Source organism: Falco cherrug, chromosome 3, assembly GCF_023634085.1.
Source record: "Falco cherrug isolate bFalChe1 chromosome 3, bFalChe1.pri, whole genome shotgun sequence".
Classification (NCBI taxonomy): domain Eukaryota; kingdom Metazoa; phylum Chordata; class Aves; order Falconiformes; family Falconidae; genus Falco; species Falco cherrug.
Window position 1 is genome coordinate 104,008,575 of NC_073699.1, and position 22,025 is coordinate 104,030,599.

General features: G+C 41.1%; 1 protein-coding gene across 8 annotated transcripts in view; it reads right to left on the reverse strand.

Annotated features, from left to right (window-relative positions):
* Positions 1 to 22,025, reverse strand: part of LOC102055209 (collagen alpha-1(XV) chain) — a 129,791-nt gene that overhangs the window by 78,032 nt on the left and 29,734 nt on the right. For 3 of the 8 annotated variants that reach the window (XM_055705359.1, XM_027809045.2, XM_055705365.1), the window contains exons 3-9: positions 19,894 to 20,441; positions 16,434 to 16,508; positions 15,910 to 16,011; positions 7,949 to 8,075; positions 6,553 to 6,671; positions 5,339 to 5,467; positions 1,997 to 2,059 (exon numbers count right to left, since the gene is read on the reverse strand). In XM_055705359.1, coding sequence (XP_055561334.1) covers positions 1,997 to 2,059; positions 5,339 to 5,467; positions 6,553 to 6,671; positions 7,949 to 8,075; positions 15,910 to 16,011; positions 16,434 to 16,508; positions 19,894 to 20,441 — 1,163 coding nt within the window. The remainder of the gene's footprint in view (positions 1 to 1,996; positions 2,060 to 5,338; positions 5,468 to 6,552; positions 6,672 to 7,948; positions 8,076 to 15,909; positions 16,012 to 16,433; positions 16,509 to 19,893; positions 20,442 to 22,025) is intronic. The other 5 variants (XM_055705364.1, XM_055705363.1, XM_055705362.1 and 2 more) reach the window with 3 other exon arrangements.

Sequence of the window (22,025 nt, forward strand, 5' to 3'; positions counted from 1 at the left end):
CCATTTGCTTTGTTTTCATTAAAAGCAGACTGACTGATTTTATGGTTTACTAACATGAATTATTTATGTCAGTACCAAGCATCCTAGAAATAACGCTGGTCACAAGAATGACCAAAGCAGACTTGCAGGACACTTGGGAATCCAATTGTCAAATGATGTTTAGGCCATTTTTTCAGTTTTTTCACTGTGTGATTGACAAATACTATAGGGGAAAGTGAGCCTTTGCTAGAGGGGCTATAGTTGACAAAGTGCCTGAGACCAGTGCCAGCTCAAAAGCAAGCATGAATCACTGCCACCAGTGGGGCTGTGCAAGAAGGTACCTTTCTTCTCAGAGACTGCCATATCACACATTACCAAGTGATATTCCTGCATATCGCTGTCCCAGTGATGGCTCTCCAAGAGCAGAACAGTCCATGTTTCACCTCCATGTGCAGCCAACTCATGCAAAGGAATAGTGAGTTGGCAGACTCTTGTGTCCATGTAGCTCTGGGGCAAAACCAGCTTGCCCTCCCACAATACAGTGAAGTGCTGTTCTCTGGATAGTGTTGTCCAAAATGGGCAACTGCCATGACATTAATTCCTAACAATTATTGTTCATCAGTCAAGAAGTGAAGTCATCCCTTGCAGAATATTTTTCCTTGAACTATACCTCGCCTTTGAGTTATACCAAGATATACGTATAATTAATTATTAATATTACATATAGAATTGTTACTATTAGTAAAACCCAGAAACTGTATACTACTATTCTCAGTGGAGTTTGTGTGATTTATCTTGGAAGCACCAAGGTGGTTGGAAAGTGCTGTAGAAAATCGGTCTCTGTTGGAAAGTGACTGACTTGGTTACCCATTTTGGCATGATATGAAAATATGATGGAGGTTAATCAGAAATGAAGGAAAAATCATCTCATAATGCCATCAGGAAGAGTGTTGTAGTATTTACCTGATAGCTTATAGTACTGAATGCCACATAAGTCATAGTGGTGACATTCACTTACAAACTCAGTAGTCATTTTGAGGGACCCGTTAGAGTAGGGATAGTTTTAGGCATATGACTGCTATAAGTCAGCGCCTGATACTCTTTCTAGCTTTGGAAACCTTAGCTTGGTCTATCTTGCACTCTAATAGCACAACGAGTTATGCCACATTACTTAAGAGTATGCTACTGTTGAAATGTGTCCAGAACTGCCGTAGTATTTTTCAAGGGAGATTAATGGCACTGCGGTTCACAGGCACGTCTTTCAGTACCTGAGCCATTAAACACATGGGTGATACCATGCACCAGCTGCCAGGCTGCCAGCAGGTTGAGGGAGGTTGTCCTTCTGCTCCACTCATCTGAACTACTGTTCCCATGTTTAGGTTTCCAGCACAAGAAAGATGGGGACATATGGAGCGAGCCCAGATAAAAGTCACAAAAGCAACTGAAGGACTGGGGCTTCTGGCTTACGAGGGGAGACTGAGACATCAAACTATATAGCACGGAGAAAATACATCTTGGGGGGATCTTGTCAACTGTTAATTTGGCACTTGGAGTTACTAGCTGAAAGTTACTGCTTCAATGCTAGGTTTATCCATTCTAGCTCACTTCATCTCAGAAATTATACAAGTTGTTACATCAGATGGTTTAGCTCTTATTTCAATTACGTTCATTTCATCAGAGTGATACCACTATACTGCCTCTGTTAAATCACCTAGCCAGTGGAGTAAATTGTGTATAACAACTGACTTTTCTTTACTAAGTGTTAGATATATCTTCCCTAGCTCGCCTGTGAAAGCCCAACTGTTTCTACCACTGAAGTTTATTCATATTCTTGAAAGATCCTTATGAATCTGTTACGGCTGCCCTTCATGCAGCTTCATGGCTGAACAGCAGGATGTTTACATTTTTCCTATGATTCCATACTATTATCATTTTTTCTCTCGGAGCGTACCAAATCAACACGTGTCCAAGCATAAATGGTATCTGACTGATTGTCAGCTATTAACAGGACATATACCTTTTCACCTTTCAGGCCTGCTCTTCCTTTCGGTCCCGGCAACACCTGAAGTCCTTTTTTACCCTAAAAGGAAATAATTTTTTTGATTAGACACTATATCGTATGCAGGTTAAACAGGCTGCAGAGCCAGCAGCTGCTGCAAGCCTGTGGGATCACAGCCCTCGGCTAGCAGTGCGGGAGGAGCGGTGGGAGGGCAGCCAGCGCAGCACCCAACACACCCAACGCGCCCGCACCCCGCAACGTGGCGGTGCAGCCTGTGTGCTGGCTGCAGTGGGCACGCCGGACAGGCTGCACCTGCGCTGCACAGGCTGCCAGCTGGGCCACAGCGCTGGTGACAAATGCCTTGAAAATGATAATGTTCCACTAGAACAAATAGTAACATCTGCCTGAAAAGTCCTCCTCAGATTTTCTGTCTCTCAGCCATCTACTTATCGAAAAAGTAAGAATGCCTTCATTTTTCCCAAAATTTCTGAATATGCTCACAGCAGGTAAATTCTGGGCTAGAATTCTGCCTCTTCCCCTAACAGCTTTCAAACTATGAGAAACTGGACACTTAGAAGAAAGCTACCTTTAATATACAGAAGCGACAGTCAACAGAGAACAATACGATGTATTTGTAACAGGCTGCTGCACACTGCTGCTCTGAGTGCACCAAATCCTACCGCTGGTGTTAGCCTGTTCCAGCCTTCTGCTGAAACCTTTTTTACCTTGGCCCACCTGAATATATTCAGTTCCTACCCAGGAGGATGCTTCCTGAGGACACACATCTGACAAGGAACAAGTCGTGCTGCATACGTTTCACTACATTTGCCACTCTAAAATTCGCCAGTCAAATTAATCCCAAATAACTATTCTATATATGTTCATCTTATCTACACGGAACACTCATAGGCTTTTCCTACAGAGGTTTGATTGTTGGCTAGAAAGAGCTCCCACCAGCTTTAAAGTGAGTGCTATCATGAAGTGGTGCTATTTATGAATTCAGTTAGGACACTAGAAAAAAATTCAGAAGGCAAAAAAATTGTAGTTTCCCTAATGGCATTTTGGGAACCTAGACAGCTGTGATTACGGAGTCTGCTGCTGAAATTTTAGGGCTGTACTAATTTTAAAGATGGGTTATATAAGCTCATTATGGAGAAAAATGTATCTGTAAGACTAAAAGCTTTTTTTCTCCTAGTATTATTTTTCCTGTAGAGTAACTGGTATCAAGTTTATAGAAAAGCAGCAAACACATGGCCAATACAAATCTAGTGCATACTAATTCTACTGCTGAGTGAAGCCCCATCAATCCAATTGTAAAGTCGCATAGGTATATGCAAGATCAGAACCCAGGTACACTTGGACAAAATACTATCTATAAAAAATACAGGACAATGGTTAATTTAACAAGATACAATGAAATGTCTGTGGTAGGAAATAGGACACTTTTACAAGGATTTGTTTACAAGGACAAAACAATTGCTTTTGAAGCATTTGAATTACATCAAAAGAATTTTCTATGACATTTCCCCATTATTTTGGTCTCATAGAATTTTCTTTGAAAATGTTCTGCTTGAAAGTAGTTAGACTTCTGTTAATACTAAAGATGTAAACCTCTTGTCCATAAACACCCTAATGACACTAACTTGAGTTTAGGCCAAATATTTGCAAAAACAGATACATTTCTCTGAACATATCAATGCGTGCAGGCAGCATTCATGCAGGAGTTGAATAATGCATCCTATGAATGACTACTGAATTAGCTTCCTAATATCTTAAGACGTACCCATTTCATTGGGGTTCAGTTGCAGGGGACGGGAAGGGACAGAAGCTCACAGCAGTGGTGCACGCAGCGCGCGAAGGGAGGAACTGGCATGGTAAGGGCGACAGCCCCTGGCTGGGAAGGTCTCAGAGAGGGGAAAGACACACAAAGTGGAGGCAGTAGATAATGAGGCAGGAAACAAAGCAGCCAGGTAGTAAAGCATCAACAGAGGACAGATGCGCAACAGCAGCTGAGACATGCATTGAATATGACAGCTGGCATTCATTACCATGCACGCTGCTGGGTGATGCTTCACCACGGAGGATGCATATGCAACCTGTCAGTGGCTTGTGACGACCTGAGCTACAGGCAGGAGTCATCTGGAGAAGGGAGGAAGGAAAAATACAGGAAGATAACAGCAAATATAATAGAAGAGAAGGGAAACCAGAGGAACACAGAGAAAGGAAAGCAGGAAGTATGAAGCGGAAGGAATAACTGCACAAGAGGTGAGGGGTGAGAGGTACATCTGGAAATTTAATTGCAGCTGAGGTTAGGAGCAGGCAACGTGGCAGCATGTGTCTATGAAGGTCAATGAAGCATTTTGTTTTGCCCTGGAAGACATCTGGGTCATACAAAAGAGTATGTGCTCTTCTGGAAGTTCCTCTCTGCGGAACAGCCAACCTCACCTAAGCTGGGCTTCTTGAACAGCTGCCTACAGCACACCATGCCTCTTACTTTTCTTTGTAACCAAGGAATCAAAAGTTTCTCTTAGAAACCTGGGTCCTACACTCTTGGCAACCTGAGGAAGTCAACTGCAGCACCAGAGCTGCCTTCTAGAGAGAGGGTACAGTGAAAGCACTTTGCTGCTTAAGCTTCAATGTAGCAGAGTCTCTGATAAAAATTGTTGGTTTTTTAGTCTTCAGTTAACCGAAACATGTATCAAAGGGTACATAAGGGTAACCCATTTTTACCAGGAATGGCCTAAAATAAAACATCTTGGTTGGAAAGGTAAATAAAACATTGTCACGAAGAAGAAAACGAAAAAACAAAAAAACAATTAGCCACAGCTTGATGTGTCATGCTGTGACAAGTAACAAACCAGACCCCTAACAAATCCCATGCCACAATGTGATCTGGTCTGCACCTCTCTCTACGTGGATACATCTTGTGCTGATGGTTCAGAAGGATATCCCTGGATGCACAGAAGCCACCGCAGGAGGTGTGCAGGTTGTGCAGTCCGGCAGCTTTGGCTGCCTTCAAACAAGACAGCAGGCAGGGTGTGGGCGGCGGAGCACTGCAAAGGCTGCCCCAAGAGGGGGGAACTGGCACTCTAAGAACGTTGGTATGTTGCCACATCAGTTGTTTGCCTTGTGCTTTCTGATGATTGTCTCTCATCAGGCCCTTGCATAGCAGCTGGTGGACATGCAAAGCAGGTACGACACTCCTGGGTTGGTTTGGTGGGGCGAGAAACCCACCCTGTACAAGCATAACTGATGACACTGTGTAAGACTGTGGAGTTTCAGCCCTTTATGTACATGCAATGAATGACCATTACCCTTTCTAAAATACATGCATTCTTTCGAAAGACATAAAATACTCACAGGCTGACTGTGCTGCCCAAGTTTCCCTGGACGTCCAGGAGTTCCTTGATCTTTTTTCTGCACACCTTCTACTCCTGGACTTCCTGGAGATCCTGTGGGCTTGTCCTCTCCTTCCTGACCTTCCTGGCCCTGAGTAATTAAAATGTGAAACATGAAAAAAAGTGCTGCATTACTTTTCCCATTTCTCTTTCTTTTCCCCCCTTTCTTCCCTCTCTCCTAGAACCCCTGCTTTGTTCAACACAGTCAGAAGCCTGTGAGGCACCACACAAGCAATATCCTCCATTCAACAAAGGCAGTCCGTACTAGAGATCGTTCATTCAAGTACAAACAAATTGCTCACTGAGCTGGAAAAAAATGAGCTGGTTACCTAGATGTAAATTCCCATGGTCTAATTTCATACCTGCACAAATCTGAGCAGTCTAAATCAATAATGTAGGTTTGAAAAAGACAAGTTTCACAAACAGTTTGTCTGGGAGAAAATTGTGAAAGTTAAAAAGATGTTTAGGAAAGCTTTAGCCAACTCCCCTGAGATCTACAACTCTAACAAAAGAGGGTTACACACCTGGCTTAGTTAAAAAGGAAAGTTACAGAAGATGAAACAAGGAAACTGATAGCAAAGAGTAAAAATGGACAACAAGCAAGACCAAAGGATTGCTGAGCATCAGTATTTGGTCAAGAGAAAGTAAGAATAATAAAAAGAATAATTTAAATACACCAGAAACAAAATAAACCCCCTCAGTGGTGAAGCTTGGGCACTAAATACATCTTTAAACAAAACCCCAGTCGGTATGCCACACACCTGAGAAGGAAGCAGGACTTTCACCTGCAAGGTGGTTACTGTAAGACCAAGATGCCTGCTTTTAGGGAATAAAAATCGTGGCTTTTATGTTGAGGATTTACCCTGGTTATTTTGTTTGTTTCCCACTTTCTTAAATGCAAAACACAAAAATGCAAAACTGGAAGAACAAATTTGTTTTGCTAGTCAAAAATCTCAAGCCCATCTCGGTGATGGATACAAACTTCTGCAAAGTGTCAGCACCTTTCAGTCTGATGCCATGAGAGGACATTCATGAATTTAAAAAGTGACTTCAGTTTTGGCATGCTGCTAAGATGGGATAGATGAAGGTACCAACTCAGAAAAACACCAAAAATTCATACTTTTTCCTGCTCTTGGGGCAAAAAGATAAGGCATGTGATAAACCCATTGTACAGACCTCCTCTTTGCTTACTCCCGGCAAAACACTAGCACCAGAGCCACCTTCTTCTCTTAAGATTTTCTGTGTGACAGTGGTAGACTCACTGTTGCCTTGTCCAGTTTCCATGACAGCTGAAGCTAAATAAAAAATCACTTATTAATGAGAGACAGAGCAAAATAAAACCCACCCAGAGGTATTTTATCAGAGCACAGATTCTGCAAGTTGTATGAAAAAAGAAATTATTTAGATTATGACCAAAATACATGCCCGAGATTAATATTAGTCATGTTATAACTCTGAAAATGTTAAAAGGAGAAAAAAAAAAAAAGGGAGAAAAAGTGAGAATATAGTTATAAAGCAAATGTTTATTTAAAGGACAAAGACTCTATTGCACCATCATCTTTGCCTCAAGCTCTAGTCTAATGGCTGCCTATTTTTCGTCTGCATAAGAAAAAATAAGAGGTATACACAATTTCAGCATACTTGAGGTATGTATAAAATGTAAATGGGAACATTGTCTTTGGCCTTGTTAAGATAACTAGCTTTACTTTTCTAGGGGTGCACTGACATTTTCTTACCAGTGGAGGACTGGGCTCCCAGTGCATTATGCCCTGCTCCTGTCACTGTGCTGCCTACACTTGTGCCCAAGACACCCCACTGGTGCACCAGGCAGATCCACAGCCTTTCCAGGGAACAGCAGTAGGATATAGCTGTTCATTCAGGGGTGGTATTCAGTTCTACATGAAAGGCTGTGCTTCCCTATAACCAAAGGTTATCAAATTAAATACTCATCTTAAATTCCTTTTAAAGGTGCCGCGTGGCTTTAGAGCCAGCAGCACTGTTTGCAGAGGAATATTTCAAGAAATGCCACGCTTCTTGCTGAACTGAGCAGAATGGAGAGTTTTTCTCCCTTCATTCCCCTTGCCTAACACTTGCACTTTACTGGCATCTTGTAGAGTATTACAGCAGCAGCTCCTCAGGTCAGCTACTTTGTTTTATCCATACTTTTTTTACGTTAGAAAATATAAACCATAGTTTTGTGGCTGAAACTTCCACACTATGGAAGGGTAAATCTGTTCTCTGTGTGTTTAACAACGATTGAGATAAGCACCTATATGGAGTGAAAAGTGGAAGACATGTTGGAAGGGTGGCTGTGGTTGCTACCACTTACCTTTGCTGCTGTTAACACACTGCAGCCTAACAAACTGCAGTCTCACAGATCAAATGCTTGATGTGCCAATTCTTTTCTAAGAAACAGGATGTCCAATACCATAGGATTTTCCATTCCTGGCAGCAATCAAGATATTTTGACAGTGGCTTTTCGTGCACAGGAAAATAACAGACTCAGACCTAGAGAATGAAGATGACACCACCGCCCCACCACCACCACCCCAAAAAAAAAAAGAGGCAGTGCCTTGTTCTTTACGTTTAGCTGTTTCAGGGGTTTCTTCTGATCTGTGATTTCCAGAGAAATCATTTTCTTCCAAATAAGACAATATAGTTGGGGGTGCTTCCACTGGCTCAGCCAATGTATCTTCAGGCTAAAAAAACCAAAATCCCAAAGAAATGTTTATAGAAAAGGCTTATCACACATTTTAAAGCAAGAATCAGCAATTGCCTTCCTCAAAGCATAATAATCAAAGCTACCACATTTATGAAGCAAAGCAGAAATCCAGATCTCTCCCACTTACATCTCACCAGTATCTGTCCTTATTCTTATGCTGCCCTTAGAAACATTAATTATCATTGCTATAATAAAACCTGAAATTTATTAATGGCCAATATATACACCCTCTTTCACTTACAAGTTTTTTATTTATTTCACCTTCTGTTTCATTCTTCCTCATTACAATATGCATCTAATTTCTACTTATCAGCAGATGTCACACCCATTTGGTCAAGCTCTTGAGAAAAATCAGCACAACCACCTTTGAACACCATTCCTCCAAACCAAGTCATGTACACCTGAAAAACCCACAGAGCAGGAGAAAAATGCCATGAATGTGAAGTTATCGCTGTAGACCTCAAAGCCTCGAGCTGGCTGGTACCCACCCTTCCCCGCGCTGGCGATGGGTGCACAAGAGGGGGCCATTGCAATAACCTGCTACCAGCTGCATGTAGGCATGTAAAGCGCCAGCTCCCTACTGGAATTAGAGACCTGGAGAAGTGCTGTCTTGGGACAGTGAGGAGATTATTTCATTCAAACCTCCATTTTCAATATAAATTAAATTTAAAAGTTATTATGTTGCCATGGTAACTTGGAGCAGACTTCATGGGCCAAGCATCCTGCCCCTGAATCAGGCTAAGATGTGCAACATGGCATAACAGGGCTTGCTGAAGTCGTTCCTGAGTTGTCAGCAAAAGGAAGACAGGTCGCACCATTAGCATGATTTTTATTCCTCTGGCTTTGTATCCTTATAAATGAGGAAAAGCTTCAAGATACTTACTGTTATTAAAAAACACATTGAAAATAGTCTTTAGGGCTCCATTTGAACAGGAAAGGAAATTTTTTCCACAGCAGGCCAGATCTGATCCTCACTATAGCTGACAAAAGTACTTCCATTTGATTTCAGTTTTATTTACTCCACTTGAGAAAGGAAAAACAATGCTTCCTCTGGTCTTATTTCTCTTATAACCATATAACTTGTTCTTGACATTCCATGTAGAAATAGTCTGATTAACCTTCAGAAACCAATAATTTTTTTTATGCAGCCTGTTTATCTCAACCATAGTAAATTTACAGTGTTAAGCTAGTCAGATATTGCAGGGGTTTGTGTTTTAAAATTCTTAATAAGACTGGGTCTTGCCTACTTTCAGGAAGGAGGGCCAGCTTTTCCCTTTAAATACAATGTGCAGTGACTTCCCTCTTCTGATGCAGAATAACCAGTGCTTCAGATGAACAGTAGAAAATAATTCACACAATTCAGAATGTGCTCAATTGCACAGTCTATAAAACATTCCTGATGTTTATTTCTCACTGGGAAGATAAATAAAACAACAGTAGGACAAAGATTTAAATGCTTCATTTTGAGAAATAATTTTAAAAAACTACAAGATGGAAAAAAAACCTCACATAGTATTAGTATATGTCCCAAACCTAACTCTATGCACTAGAAAACAATAGGAAAAATAGATATTTACTCAAAGATAGTAGAAAAATAACCTAAATGTCACACTACACTCATCAGAATGTAAACTTGATACATAATAGTGATTACCTGTCTGATAGAATTATAAGCATCAGGATAATGAAAAAAAGTACAATTATAATTTAGTGAAGCAATTGGAAAAAAAACCCACAAAAAATCTCTTGAATTAATCCTAATCAGTTTAGACATGAAGACGTAAAGTTTAGACACCTGTGGAATAAAGAAGTATCTAATAGCCACGCTCAAAGGTTAGTGATCAGCATCAGCAGCGGAGGTGAAAGGATGTGTCCGTACAAGAGTGGCAGGGTGGGTATCCCTGCTGGTGCACACGTGCTCCCTGGGCACAGAGCAGCGGGCGAGCGGACAGGAGGTTACGGGCAGGCACTGCAGTATCTTCTCCTGCCCCGCAGGAAATACAGCAGCATGCCACTGCCTGTGGGCTGCCTTACAGAGCGTATTTATGTACAGAGCAGCAGTTGCACGGGGACGGCTGCTCAGCAGTCAGCGAAGCTCCGGGAAGCACTAGGTCCCTTCGCTTTCCCACCTGCAGCTCCTAATGAATGGGAGGACACAACAGAGGACAGCCAGGTATGAGCTCCTGCAGGACACTGAACTCGGAACAACTGCCTAAAAGCAGAGCTATAAAAGGTTGTTTCTGCCTTTGTGCATAAAACCAGATTCAGCTTATCCTCCTGCTGTTGTGCCCATCTCAAACCTTACCCCCAGAAAGGAATGCTTCTTGGGAAATTCACTGAAATTTTCTCCAGATTTTCTGTGCTCTGGTGACAAGGGAAAGGCTTTGTCACCTAGAACCGTCTCCTTGTAGTTTAGGCTGCTGCTTTGACAGTTCCTAGCACATACCTCCCAGTTCAGACACTGAGGATTTTCCTCCCTCCAGACAGGTCCAGAATTTACAGAAAGCCCTCAGTAACAGGAGAGAGGTCTGAAGGGGGTGCAGCAAGCACGGGGATATTAATCACTGCCTCTGAGCCGGTAGTAGAAAGAGACATTCCATAGTTACTCTGCGTCCTCTGATGCTTCATTACATGCTGTTTTTTCTTATGTACACATTCTATCAACACTCTTCAGCATTCCTTAACTGGGAACACAATGGATTCCACATTTTCTGGGAGAGAGCTACAGAGCCTGAATACTAAGTGCTTAGACTGTACGTGTGATTTTCCAGGCACATGGTAGGCACCACGCCACCCAGTTTGTCAGGAAGCAGAAAGGATGTCACGGAAGGATCCACACCGTTGAGGACAAGCCTTCATTCCGGGTCTCTGTAGGAGCCCAGCATGTCTCCCCAGGCTCCCTCTGCCTTTTGTGTTCAGGGTGATGTTCAGAATGTAAGAATGGAATTTTTTGAATGTAACCTCTGCCACCAGATGCACAACACCAAGATAAAGCTTGTGTAAATATGACTTATGAGTCACTCCCTTGGGAAAAAGCAACTTCACTGTAACTTTTTCCATGATGGAATTCATTTTCTTATGCTAAAGACACATCTTCTTTGGTATTCTGCCCAGCCATAGGGGACTTGAAAAGACACAGAGAGAAAATGGCCCCCAACCCGTGTCACTGAGCCAAGAGTCACACAGGCTGCATGGGCACAGGGTAGAACTTTCAGTTGGGAGGAACCTCTTGAGGTCATGTAAGCAGATCACTCAGGTAGGTGGATCCACTCAGCCATGACTTTGTTCAACCAAATCTTGAAAATTCGAAGGACAGAGGTTTGGTACCCTCTTTGGGTGACCTGCTCCAGCGCACTATTACCCTATTGAAAAGTTTCCCTGAAATCCAGCTACAATGTGCAACTTTTCTTGTCCATCACTACTGAGACAAGCCTTGTTCCATGGTCAGTTGTGTCACTGTGTATAAAGGGGGGTGTGTTACGTCTATAAAGACCACAGATTAAACAATGAGGCACTATGCTACTGGAAGGTAAAAATCTGTTGGTGGATTTTATATTTAACTCTGAAGGAAGAAACATGAACAAATACAGAATACCAAAGACTAATATGCAACCCAGAACATACTTAAGAATCCCCTTAAAAAGGATTTAGAACTTTTTATATTTCTTGTGATCAGTGTATGGGTAATAAAAAATTAGCTTGAAAATGGCAAAGCTCATTTGGAACATTTACTCTAAAGCCAAAAGAACAACCCACATCATCACAGACCGGCCAGCCTCACTTTGATCTCTGGGAAAACCATGAGGCAAGTCCCCTCAGCACACATCGCTAGGCACATGAAGAAGAAGAAGGTAACTAGGAACCATCAGCATGGATCTATCAAGGGTAAATCATGCCTGACCAACCTGACCACCTTATGTGACAAAATGACTGGATTAGTGGTGAAAACAGTGGATGTCATCTACCTTGATTTTAGCAAGGATTCAACACTGTCTCCCATGATATCCTTGTATCTAAGCCAGGACATGACAGTCTGGACAGGAGAGCAACAAGATGGGTAAAAAAATAGTTGGATGATTGAACTCTGAGTACAGTGTTTAATGGGACATACTTATGGGTCCATCCTGGGACCTGTTTTGTGTGACACCTTTACCAATGACCTGAGGAGGCAGCAAGAGTGCTTGCTCAGAAAGTTTGCAGATAATGCCAACGTGGCTGTTGGAGGCACATCGGTTAATAAGGTCAAGGGCAGGACTTGCATCCAGAGGGACATGGACAGGCTGAAGGAATATGCCAACATGAACCTCATGAAACTCAGCCAGGATGAACACAAAGTCCTGCACCTGGGATGCAATGGCACAAGCTCGAAACAGCAAACTGGGTATGAACCAGCAGCATCCCCTGGCAGCAAAGCAACAGAACTACATGTTAGTAGGTCTAGGAAGTGATTAGCCCCACTTATCCAGCACTTGTTCACATCTAGAATATGGTGCTTGGTTTTGTCTGCTATTACAAGACAAATATAAAAAAACTAGAGTGAGCTCAGCAGCTTACAAGACAAAGTGCAAGTTCCTCACAGTAATTGCCTTTTGAGGAAAGGCTGAAGAAACTGATTGTCTTCAGTATGGAGAAGAAGGGGCTGACAGGAGACCTACTGGCAGCCTACCAATACCTACAGAGGGTTCATCAACGATATGGAGCTAGGGTCTTCATCATGGTGCTCGGCAGCAGGACAAGAGACAACAGGCACAAAGCCAAATCAAGAGGTTCTAACTGCATATAAGGAGAAATGTTTTCACCAGTGAAAATAGACCAGCACTGGAACAGGCTGTACAGCAATGCTGTTGCAGTTTACATCCTCAGATGTTTCAAGAACAGGCTGGAAAAAGCACTGAAAAGCATGATCTGACCTGACTGGTACCCCTGTTTTGAGCAGGAGGTTGAACTAGGTGCCCTTCCTTCCAAACGGAAATATTCTATGATCCTTGATTGTATTTTTATGATTGTTAGTTCATAAAGATGTAAGGCTAATGAAACAAAATGGGTAGTATTGTTCCTGGGGAAAAAAAAAATAAAAATCACACAAACCCAGTGCTGCGACACACATGCAATGGCTTGAACACTTGTGAAGCAGCAATGAAAATTGTTGTTTCCTACTTTTCCTTTCTTGCAGAGTCTTTCTGACATGCAGAGTAGTTCAGACTATATTTCTCTGAAGATTCCGATAGCTAACACATGCCAAGGACAGTTTTTGGCTGAATAATCAATTAGCAGAGAATTTACATGAGAATTCTTTATGAAGAGACACCTCTCTACAAACATTAAACATTCCTGTTCTGCCGATTCACTGAGGCCTTTTCTCCTGATTCCCAAGGCCCATTAAATGGCAATATTCTGAAACAGTCCAAAGAATGCTATCCATTTCCACTGCACAATACTGAACTTCTTAGCAGAAAAATACAAATTAGAATATGCACCATCAACATTGCTAAGTGTCTTTATTCAGAGATTGCATTTTCAAGTATGACCTTTGACTTGTTTCATTCCAGCTGAGCATAGCAATTTGCTTTGAAGTGCTGATTTGGAGAGTTTGTTCAGCTACTTTTCAGAGAGGAAGATAAATAAAAACTTTCTCAGAAACATCTGTCAGTGACTGTACTGACTGTTACACTGTCATTGTTCCTCCATCTCCTGTTTAATATTTCTAAAGAATATACCCATTAAAACTCCATGGGCAGTCACCCTGAAAGGCATACAAATCCCAAGAGTCATTTGCACTTAGGTATTTCTAATTTGGCAATAGCATAAAACATTTTGCTAAAGGAGGCTACATATTTATTGACACAGTGGTACAGCCTTTTGAAGTCCCCAGGCATTTTACAAAAAATGTGTATAATCCAAGGAAATACTTTCACATGAAGTTCTTGCATTTTGAAGAAAAGAGTAATTTACTGGCCTTTCAGGCTTATGGTTAGCTTTCTCAGAAACCTTGTATCATCATCCATTCTGTGACTGGCTCATACAAAGAGTTACTGTAGTAGTAACTGGGACTGCACACAGATTCAGTGAAGACTGCTTCTACACAGTCCAAGAAATTGATAATCTGCCACCAAAAGAGTGTCTGTAGAACAAAAAAGAGCTATGAAGAGGCTTGCTTCTTTCTCATTTTCTAAGGGTGATAATCTGTCGTACATACATATTTGCTTTATTAACATTGTGGGGCAGGCCTTCAGAGAAAATGATTTGTGTACTTAAAGCATGATTCAGTTTCTCAGATAATCTTAAAAACGTTTTAAAGAGAAAACTAAAATAACATCAAATCAGATAATAATTTGTGGAGAAATTCAAATAAAGTAAGTGAAAGTATTAAAGCTGAATTGAAAAATGTTTGCAATGCTATAGTCGTTGATGAGCAACTGTGTCTTTTGAGAGGCACATCAGGAAGAAGTATACCTTGCCTCTTTGTTTGTGACAACCACAACTCCATCATTACCAAATAATAAATTATATTCTGTAATACTTTTTCAGTTATATTTTTCCTTTGGGTGTTGATTCTAGCTTAGTTACAGAATTCAAGTCAACTGTAAGCAGTGGAGTCTCCACCCCTGAGGTGACCCAAAACTCACTGCACTGAGCAACCTTCTGTACTTGACTTTGCTTTGAGTCTGCTATTCTGTGAAAAGCAGAAGGCAGGCCAAAAAGATATTAATGAGATATATGTAGAAGGCATGAATATTAATAATAAATCTCTTTTCAAACACATCAGGAGCAGGAAGCCAGGTCAATACACGATGAAGCTGTAAAAAGAGTGCTCAAAGAATTTTAAGCCATAGCAGAAAAAAAAGTTTTTTGCGTTCATGTTGACCATGGCAGAGTTAAAATTCCTGCAAAAGAGTATTCTTGGGAAACTCAGCAGAGAATATGTCTAAACCTGCAAGTGTTTGTAAGAAAAGGGTAGGAAACACACTAAGTGAATGGCAACAAGTCATCAGAACCAAACAGTATTCACCCACAAGTTCTGAAGGATTCAACAATGAAAGAGCTGAAGTATGTGCTCTATGAGGTAAATGTGAGCATGGTTTCTGTAAAGTCATTTCTCAAAAAGCTACTGGTTTTCTCTAAAGGAATCAGTGAGAACTTGGATAAAAGAAAAATGCTTGATATAAGCTGCATGGAAAACTTCATTGTGAGGAATGGACAGGAACATGTCAGCCACACACAAAAAGGGCGGGGGAACACAATGTGATAGGAATCTCTAAAACTGCAAACAGTATGGCAAGGAACAACCATTTACTCTGTCTTCCAGCACAGTAACCACCAAATGAGAGCTGCAGCTACCATGTTCAGAAGGGCAAGCAAAAGGTGAAAGTCCTTCACAAAACATGTCATTAAATAAGCTAAGGAACGCTGCAGCACGAAGGTGAGGATGGTAAAATTCCCATGGGTTAAAAAAACAAAGCAAGAAATTCAAGGCTGAAAAACTCAGCTGAGGTCCACCAAACACAAACAGATACAGTCTTGGCTCAAGCATTTCCTGAGATGGAAATTGTTGCAGAGTAAAAGAGTATTCCTAGTAAGTGTCATATCTACGCTCCTGATCTGTTATTACACTCTTCCCAAAGCAGTGATTGCTGATTGTTGTCAAATACACCAGCCTTTTGGTCTGGCACAGTGCAGTCACTCTTATGGACGGGTGCATGTTGTTCCCACTTTGGAAGCTGCCACATGTGAAAAACTAGTGACAAAATCCATACCTCACTATCTAAAAAAGTACTATTAAACCAGAAATGTAAAGCAAATAAATCAAATACCTTTACCCTTATGGGAAGATGAGAAGGCGCAAGGACTTCCTGTGTCTTAGAAATACTTTCGTGTTCTTGAATGCTGCCATTACCACTGATGTCCCCTGAAGCCTGTGCAAAAGCATGATAGCAAGTTCATAAAAGTCAGGGGAAAAAAGCGTGGTCTCCAAGGAATTGGCTACTTTAATGAAAAAAGCCTTTTTTTTCCAGTTGATGAAGCCTCAGCGTCATTATGGTGTTAACTTATTTCAGTACTTACAGCATTTCATGAAAATGACCCTTCAGAAAAATAAAAGGCATAGTTCCTTTTCTGAAAGGTGTTATAGACAAGAGAAAATTATACTTTTTGAAAAATCATAGGTTTATGGGCTGTGTAGTCAAAAAAAAAGGTTCACACGCAGATAGTTTTAAGTATGATACTATTTTCCCAAAATGACAGACATTTAGCCTTATGAAAAATGTCTAATGGCAAATGACTTTGAAATCTCTGAGGCACTGAGGGTAGATAAAGAAGTAATTATAAGAATACTCACATATGGATCATCATCTTCACAATGATCTTCAGTAGCCCTTGGGTCAGATTTGATTGTCAGATGTTGAATTGAGCCCTACACGAAATAATAAAAACAGTTTAAGGAAGTAATATTTTAAGTAGCATGTGTGTGAAGGGGTAGGTGGAGGGGTGGGGATTAAACAAATCAACAAAAAAAGCCCAGACTTTTCTGATTTGCTTGGAAAATGATCTGAAGCATAACATTCTATGATAATAAACCAGGTTGGAAAATGTAAATATGTCCTTATGTTTTCCTTTTGCAAAATGTAGAAAAAATCAAAGCTGCCAGAACACAATGACTCTCGTGTCCCAGTGACAGTACAATTGCCATACTATACTGTCAGAGCCCCAGCCGAAGGACCTAGTCCGAGTTCATGTCCTAGAGTCTGTGAAGTAGTCTGCTTTTTCTAGTGAAGAAGTGCATTGCAGCTGCAAAAATGGTATGTGTGAAACCGTAAAAAGGGAGACAAAGGATGGGAAGGAAATACCCATAACTGATGAAGTAGGTCAGGCAGAGAACAGCTTAAACCTTTTCAAAACAGAAAGGAGATGGATTTTCTGATAACAAACAGTCCTTTTTTCAGAGTTACAAACTGTATTTCTCAGTCAGACATGCTGAAGGAGCAGCTACAATTTCATTTTAAAAGTTCAAGTCTTATTTCTTAGATTACAAAGATTCAAAGTGTTTTAAGAAACGTTGGGGGATGTTTCCTTGTTATGAAGCCTCAGTTAGGCATGATGCACACGTAGGCAGAATGACAGGTATTCAGATCTAGAGCCATCTCACCCAACATACATGAGCTGCCCCTTCCTGTTTTGCTGGCTGCATTTTTTGTTGTTGTTGCTGTGCTTTTGTATTTTCTTTAGAGAAGAGCCTGAAGAAGCTGGCAGATTTAGTCTTTATCTCTAGACAGACACAGAATACTTCTCAGTCCAGTGACTTCTCTTCGGGGAGCTAAAATGTTCACACCATGCAAGGGCATCTGGGTTGTGCTCTGCCTGCCAAGTACGACCACAGGCACACAGCAGATCTGCTCACACAGGGGTATAGAAAGCCTGAGCCTTGGTAAGGCAAACTGCAACAGCTGTTGAGATGAGAAAAGCAGTATGCTTTGCTGTTACTTAATGGCACCAAAACCTGCAAACTCCAGAGGAGGAGCAGCTACCGTTCGTATGCACTGCTATGTCTGTACGCTGGCTCTTTCCTCTCTGCAGCCATCCTCTCTCCCCACCCTAGAAGTATTGGGGAATTATAAGCAAGAAAGTACTTTTTAAGCAGTACTTCTGGTGGCTTCTAGAAAATTTCAGAAAGGAACAAAACCTAAGATTCTATCCTTAATGCTCCTCTAATTTCTGTACCTTCAAAAACCACAAAACTCATGCAGTTGGTGCTTCCTGAGTTTGCAGGCAATCTGAAATAGCTCTGTGAACTGAACCATCCTGTTCTTCATCTATTCATCCTGTTCATCTCAAAACTTAATAATGAGCAACTCAGATACTGAATGGCACCAGACTAACTGAACAGCTCACTGAAAATTTCTACATGAATGGAGGCACAACCAGACATTTAAGCCATCTCTCAGAAGTGATGCTTTGTTTTCACAGTATGAGTGAATCACATTTGGAGAACACATTTTTCTCCTCTTGCTCTAATCTGTATCCCTGGCTGGTGAAAGAAGTAAAATGGAGAGCTTTAATGTGTCCCAGGTGTTGCTGCTAGTCAATTACTCCAACCAGGGAACAGGCATGGCCAAGCCTGCCATGGCAGGGACAGTGGGTGTGAGGTACTGTGTTCCCCCTCCAGGGCTCTGCCTGCTGCTGCCTTCCCTGCTAAAGCTGGTTTGCAGAATCTGGCATCATCACTGGTTTAGCTATACTTGGTTGTTGTCTTTTTTCTACTTTTCTTTACAAGCACCAGGGCTAGAATTTCCTTTTGTTTCCATAAAATCTGATGATAGCTATGTCCTTTCATATCTGGCAACCAGAGCCTTAGACTCACAAATTCCCATTAGCCAGAGCAAACCAGCAGCTGACACACATCCAGGGTCATTTGCACCATCAGCTGTGACTCATTTCTATTTTGAGCAATCAGTGTAAACAGTTCTTGTCATACAAACAGAGCTTGAGGAGGAATCAACCATTTAGTTTTGCTACCCAAAAGCAATTGTGACATAGGACACATGAAGAAATAAAGGCCTAAGATGTACAGTGCATGTCACAATCAGTAGTACTGAAGCCACCAGAATACTGCCTGAAACGTGTGTACTCGATACAGCATACAGAACAGCCTGTCACAGCAGCAATGCCTTAGAGTGTAACCCACCATGCATTCCTGTCACCATCTTTACAGATTGATTGGTGCTAATCTCAGCAACTGATCTTTACATGTGTTTTCCAGGTGGGGTACCAAAGTAGTCTCATTTTCTTGAATGTTTCTCATTCTTAATTACTAATCAGGCAATCAGACTCATAAATTGAGTCATTCCATCTGTCTAAGAAAGGTAGCACCAACAGGCTGTTTTCCTACATTCCCTTTCCACCCCTATTTGCTAGTAATCGATATACTCCTGTAATTCTAGGTGCTTAGACTAGTCAGATAAATGATACAAGTACATCATCCTTGTTGCTTACCAGATGGAGCTCACAACTTGCCAGTACACCTGAACTTTGGAAAGAACATCTTTTTTTCCCCTAAAGCAAAGGATCCACTCAGTTTTGTGCTGCTGCTTTACTAATTTAGGGGAAGAGATATTAATCTCACAAAATATTGTACAAGTTTTGAAGTACAAGAACAAGACATGAAAAGTGATGTTTCGCTTCCAATTTGACAATGATTCAATCTCACATGTATTGATAGCTTCCACATTCTCATTTTAAAGCTCAGTGGCTGAGAATTCCAGCCAGCAAGAAAGATGCTTGCACTCAGCTAAGAAGGCTTGGGAGCCTTGTGGTAGTGGTTTCAGCCCATTCTATTTCTCTGAAGTAGCTGATAAGCTTAAGTAATATCTTCCAACTTCTTTATCTTTAATGAGATCATTCTCTTCCTGATGTTGAATGCGAAGTAAACACACCTAGCTAATAAGGGTTTAAAATTGTACTTCCTATGAAGGTATTATTCTCAGAAGTTCAGCAAATGGATACTCTGAAGTGTGCCCTTCGTTAAAAGGCCATATGAGTTTACGTGATATATTTACCTTGAATTTTTTAGTATTCAGACTGAGCACTGAGTTTAATATCTGGACCGTTAATAAACTTCTGAGGATTGCGTTTGAAGCCAGAGTTTATGTATCTGCACTGCCTGAATCCTAGCCAGATATGAAAAATACAAACTATGTAATTTGTAACCTCATTTGAGATATAATCATTTTAAGCAGACTTTCTTGGGTAGAGCATACATGCATAAAACACTGAGGCACGTGAAATTATCAGACAGGACTTACTGTGAACTTTTCCAGTCCTGTAGCTCCTGCATTACCAACAAATATCCCAGAGCCAGATTCAAATACTAAGGGTTGAGCTGACCTTTGAAACTGAACTCTTTGATACTCCTCACAGTCCATGAACAAAGCAACATCATTTCCCTGAACAGTCACTGTAAACCTATTCCACCTGTTGGTCATCACTGGCACTTTAAATGAAGCAGCCTCTCGGGACACATGGGAACCAGGCTCCGTGTAGTACATAATTATTCTCTGGGTGCTGTCATCAACCGGTGAAAGTCTCATTCCCAGGTAAATAGTTTTCTGGAAGGCATCTGTTATTGCAAATAGCACTCCTCCACGATCACTGTTTGGTTTCACCGTAACTACGATAGCGAAATCTCTATAGAAAGGCATTGGTACTATAGCGCTTGTCAGTCGACCGATGTTAGCATCTGGACCAAAGCTGTATGCTGGAAACCCTCCGTAGCCAGTGACAAAGTAGACAGATGGAGGAAGAGGAACTCCTATTAACTCCGTGAGGTCAAGATGTCCTTTTGAGCCTCGTTCTGTAAAGTGTGCAACAAAAAACACATCATTTATTCTTGAGGTGCACAGCCCATTTGATTTTAATGATTTCAGAAAGATCTTAAAACCTGTAATGCAGTTACAACAACAGTAACATACTTCTAATACTTTAGGCCCAGTCTAGTTAGTGCTTAAACACATCTAGCCAAATACATGTGTCATACTTTGTCCTTTGACTAACTGACATTACTCATATACTAAAGAAAGGCACATGTAAATGTTTGGTGAAATTGAGTGGCAACAAGTAGTTCCTGCAACATGTATTTTACTTCAGCTGTCCATAAACTACAAGAAGTGCTGAATGTGCTTGCAGAGTGGGTTCAGTGAAGACTGAGTAACCTTTTGTTTTCTCAAATAAATGGAGATCCTTTGCCCTCAAAGACAGCAAGAGTTCTCTACAAACAGCATGACAGTTTCACAAATACAGGATAAAAATTAAAATTTATTTAATTTAGCCCTTGCAATTACCTGCTTCTACAACAGATCTTAGATTTTATTTATGCCCTTATTCTCAGATTTATCTCCTTAGTTGCACTGTGTACATAACAAATACTATTCAGCGACCAAAATTCAGTTTTGAAATGAGAGCATTTTTGCTTTGGCAAACACTCAGAATTAAGTATCTCCGCCAAATATGCCCAGAGAGACAACTCCTTCCTGGCAATGAAGGAGCAGTAACAACAGCTAAGTATCTACAACCAATTTTAACTAGAACCTTGGGAAGACATGCTCTAGCAGCATACCAGACACAGAACTACCAATTTTCTCCTTCTAAGAAGTAAAAACAAGCAAAAGATACTATTTTTAACTGTGAGTGATTCAGATCTCAGTCTACACAGAGCTCCACACAGATCTAAAGGCTTTCCTCCCTTTGCAACTCCTCTAACCTTACGAAACTTATAGTTTCTAATTTTATGTAAAAGTCTCAATTCTTCTTATTTGTGTACATTTTCACCCTTTTGAGAATATTTATGTTATGCAGAAGCAAACCAAGTGCTAGGGTATGTCTTAATGTAGCTACATCATGTAAAACTACCTTAACTCAAACTCCAGCTCACCGCTAAGTAACTGCTGGCTTTCTCAGCAGACATGAAAAAAGATCTCAGTGATCCAAGCAAGTCAGATTTTTAAATCACTTTCTTCATCAAATGCATCCTAACCCCTTTCTACATTCTTCTTTGCTGAAAATCTTCAGTTCCTGGGTAAAAAAAGAGGCTGTATTTGGAACCACCATTGTGCAGTTCCTTTCTACATCTACCTCACACACCAGCCTGCCACAGGTCTCGGATTAAGTCCATCAGATAAAGTGGTGAGGAAAACAGAGGTCCTGTGGTAGAACAGCACAGATGAGGCAAAGTCATGAAACCTCACTAAGAACAGATAGAATTTGTGTCTTATACTTCACTTTTCCCCCTTTTACCACAGCAGGTGTAAATACCCTTCCAGACATAGTATCTGCGCTGGTGAGGGGTGAGGTTCTTCTTTGTACCTCCGCATCCTGCCATCCACTGCTAGTATTCTCAAGGTCCTTCCTTATGATGACATCTCTGCATCAGGGAAGCTCC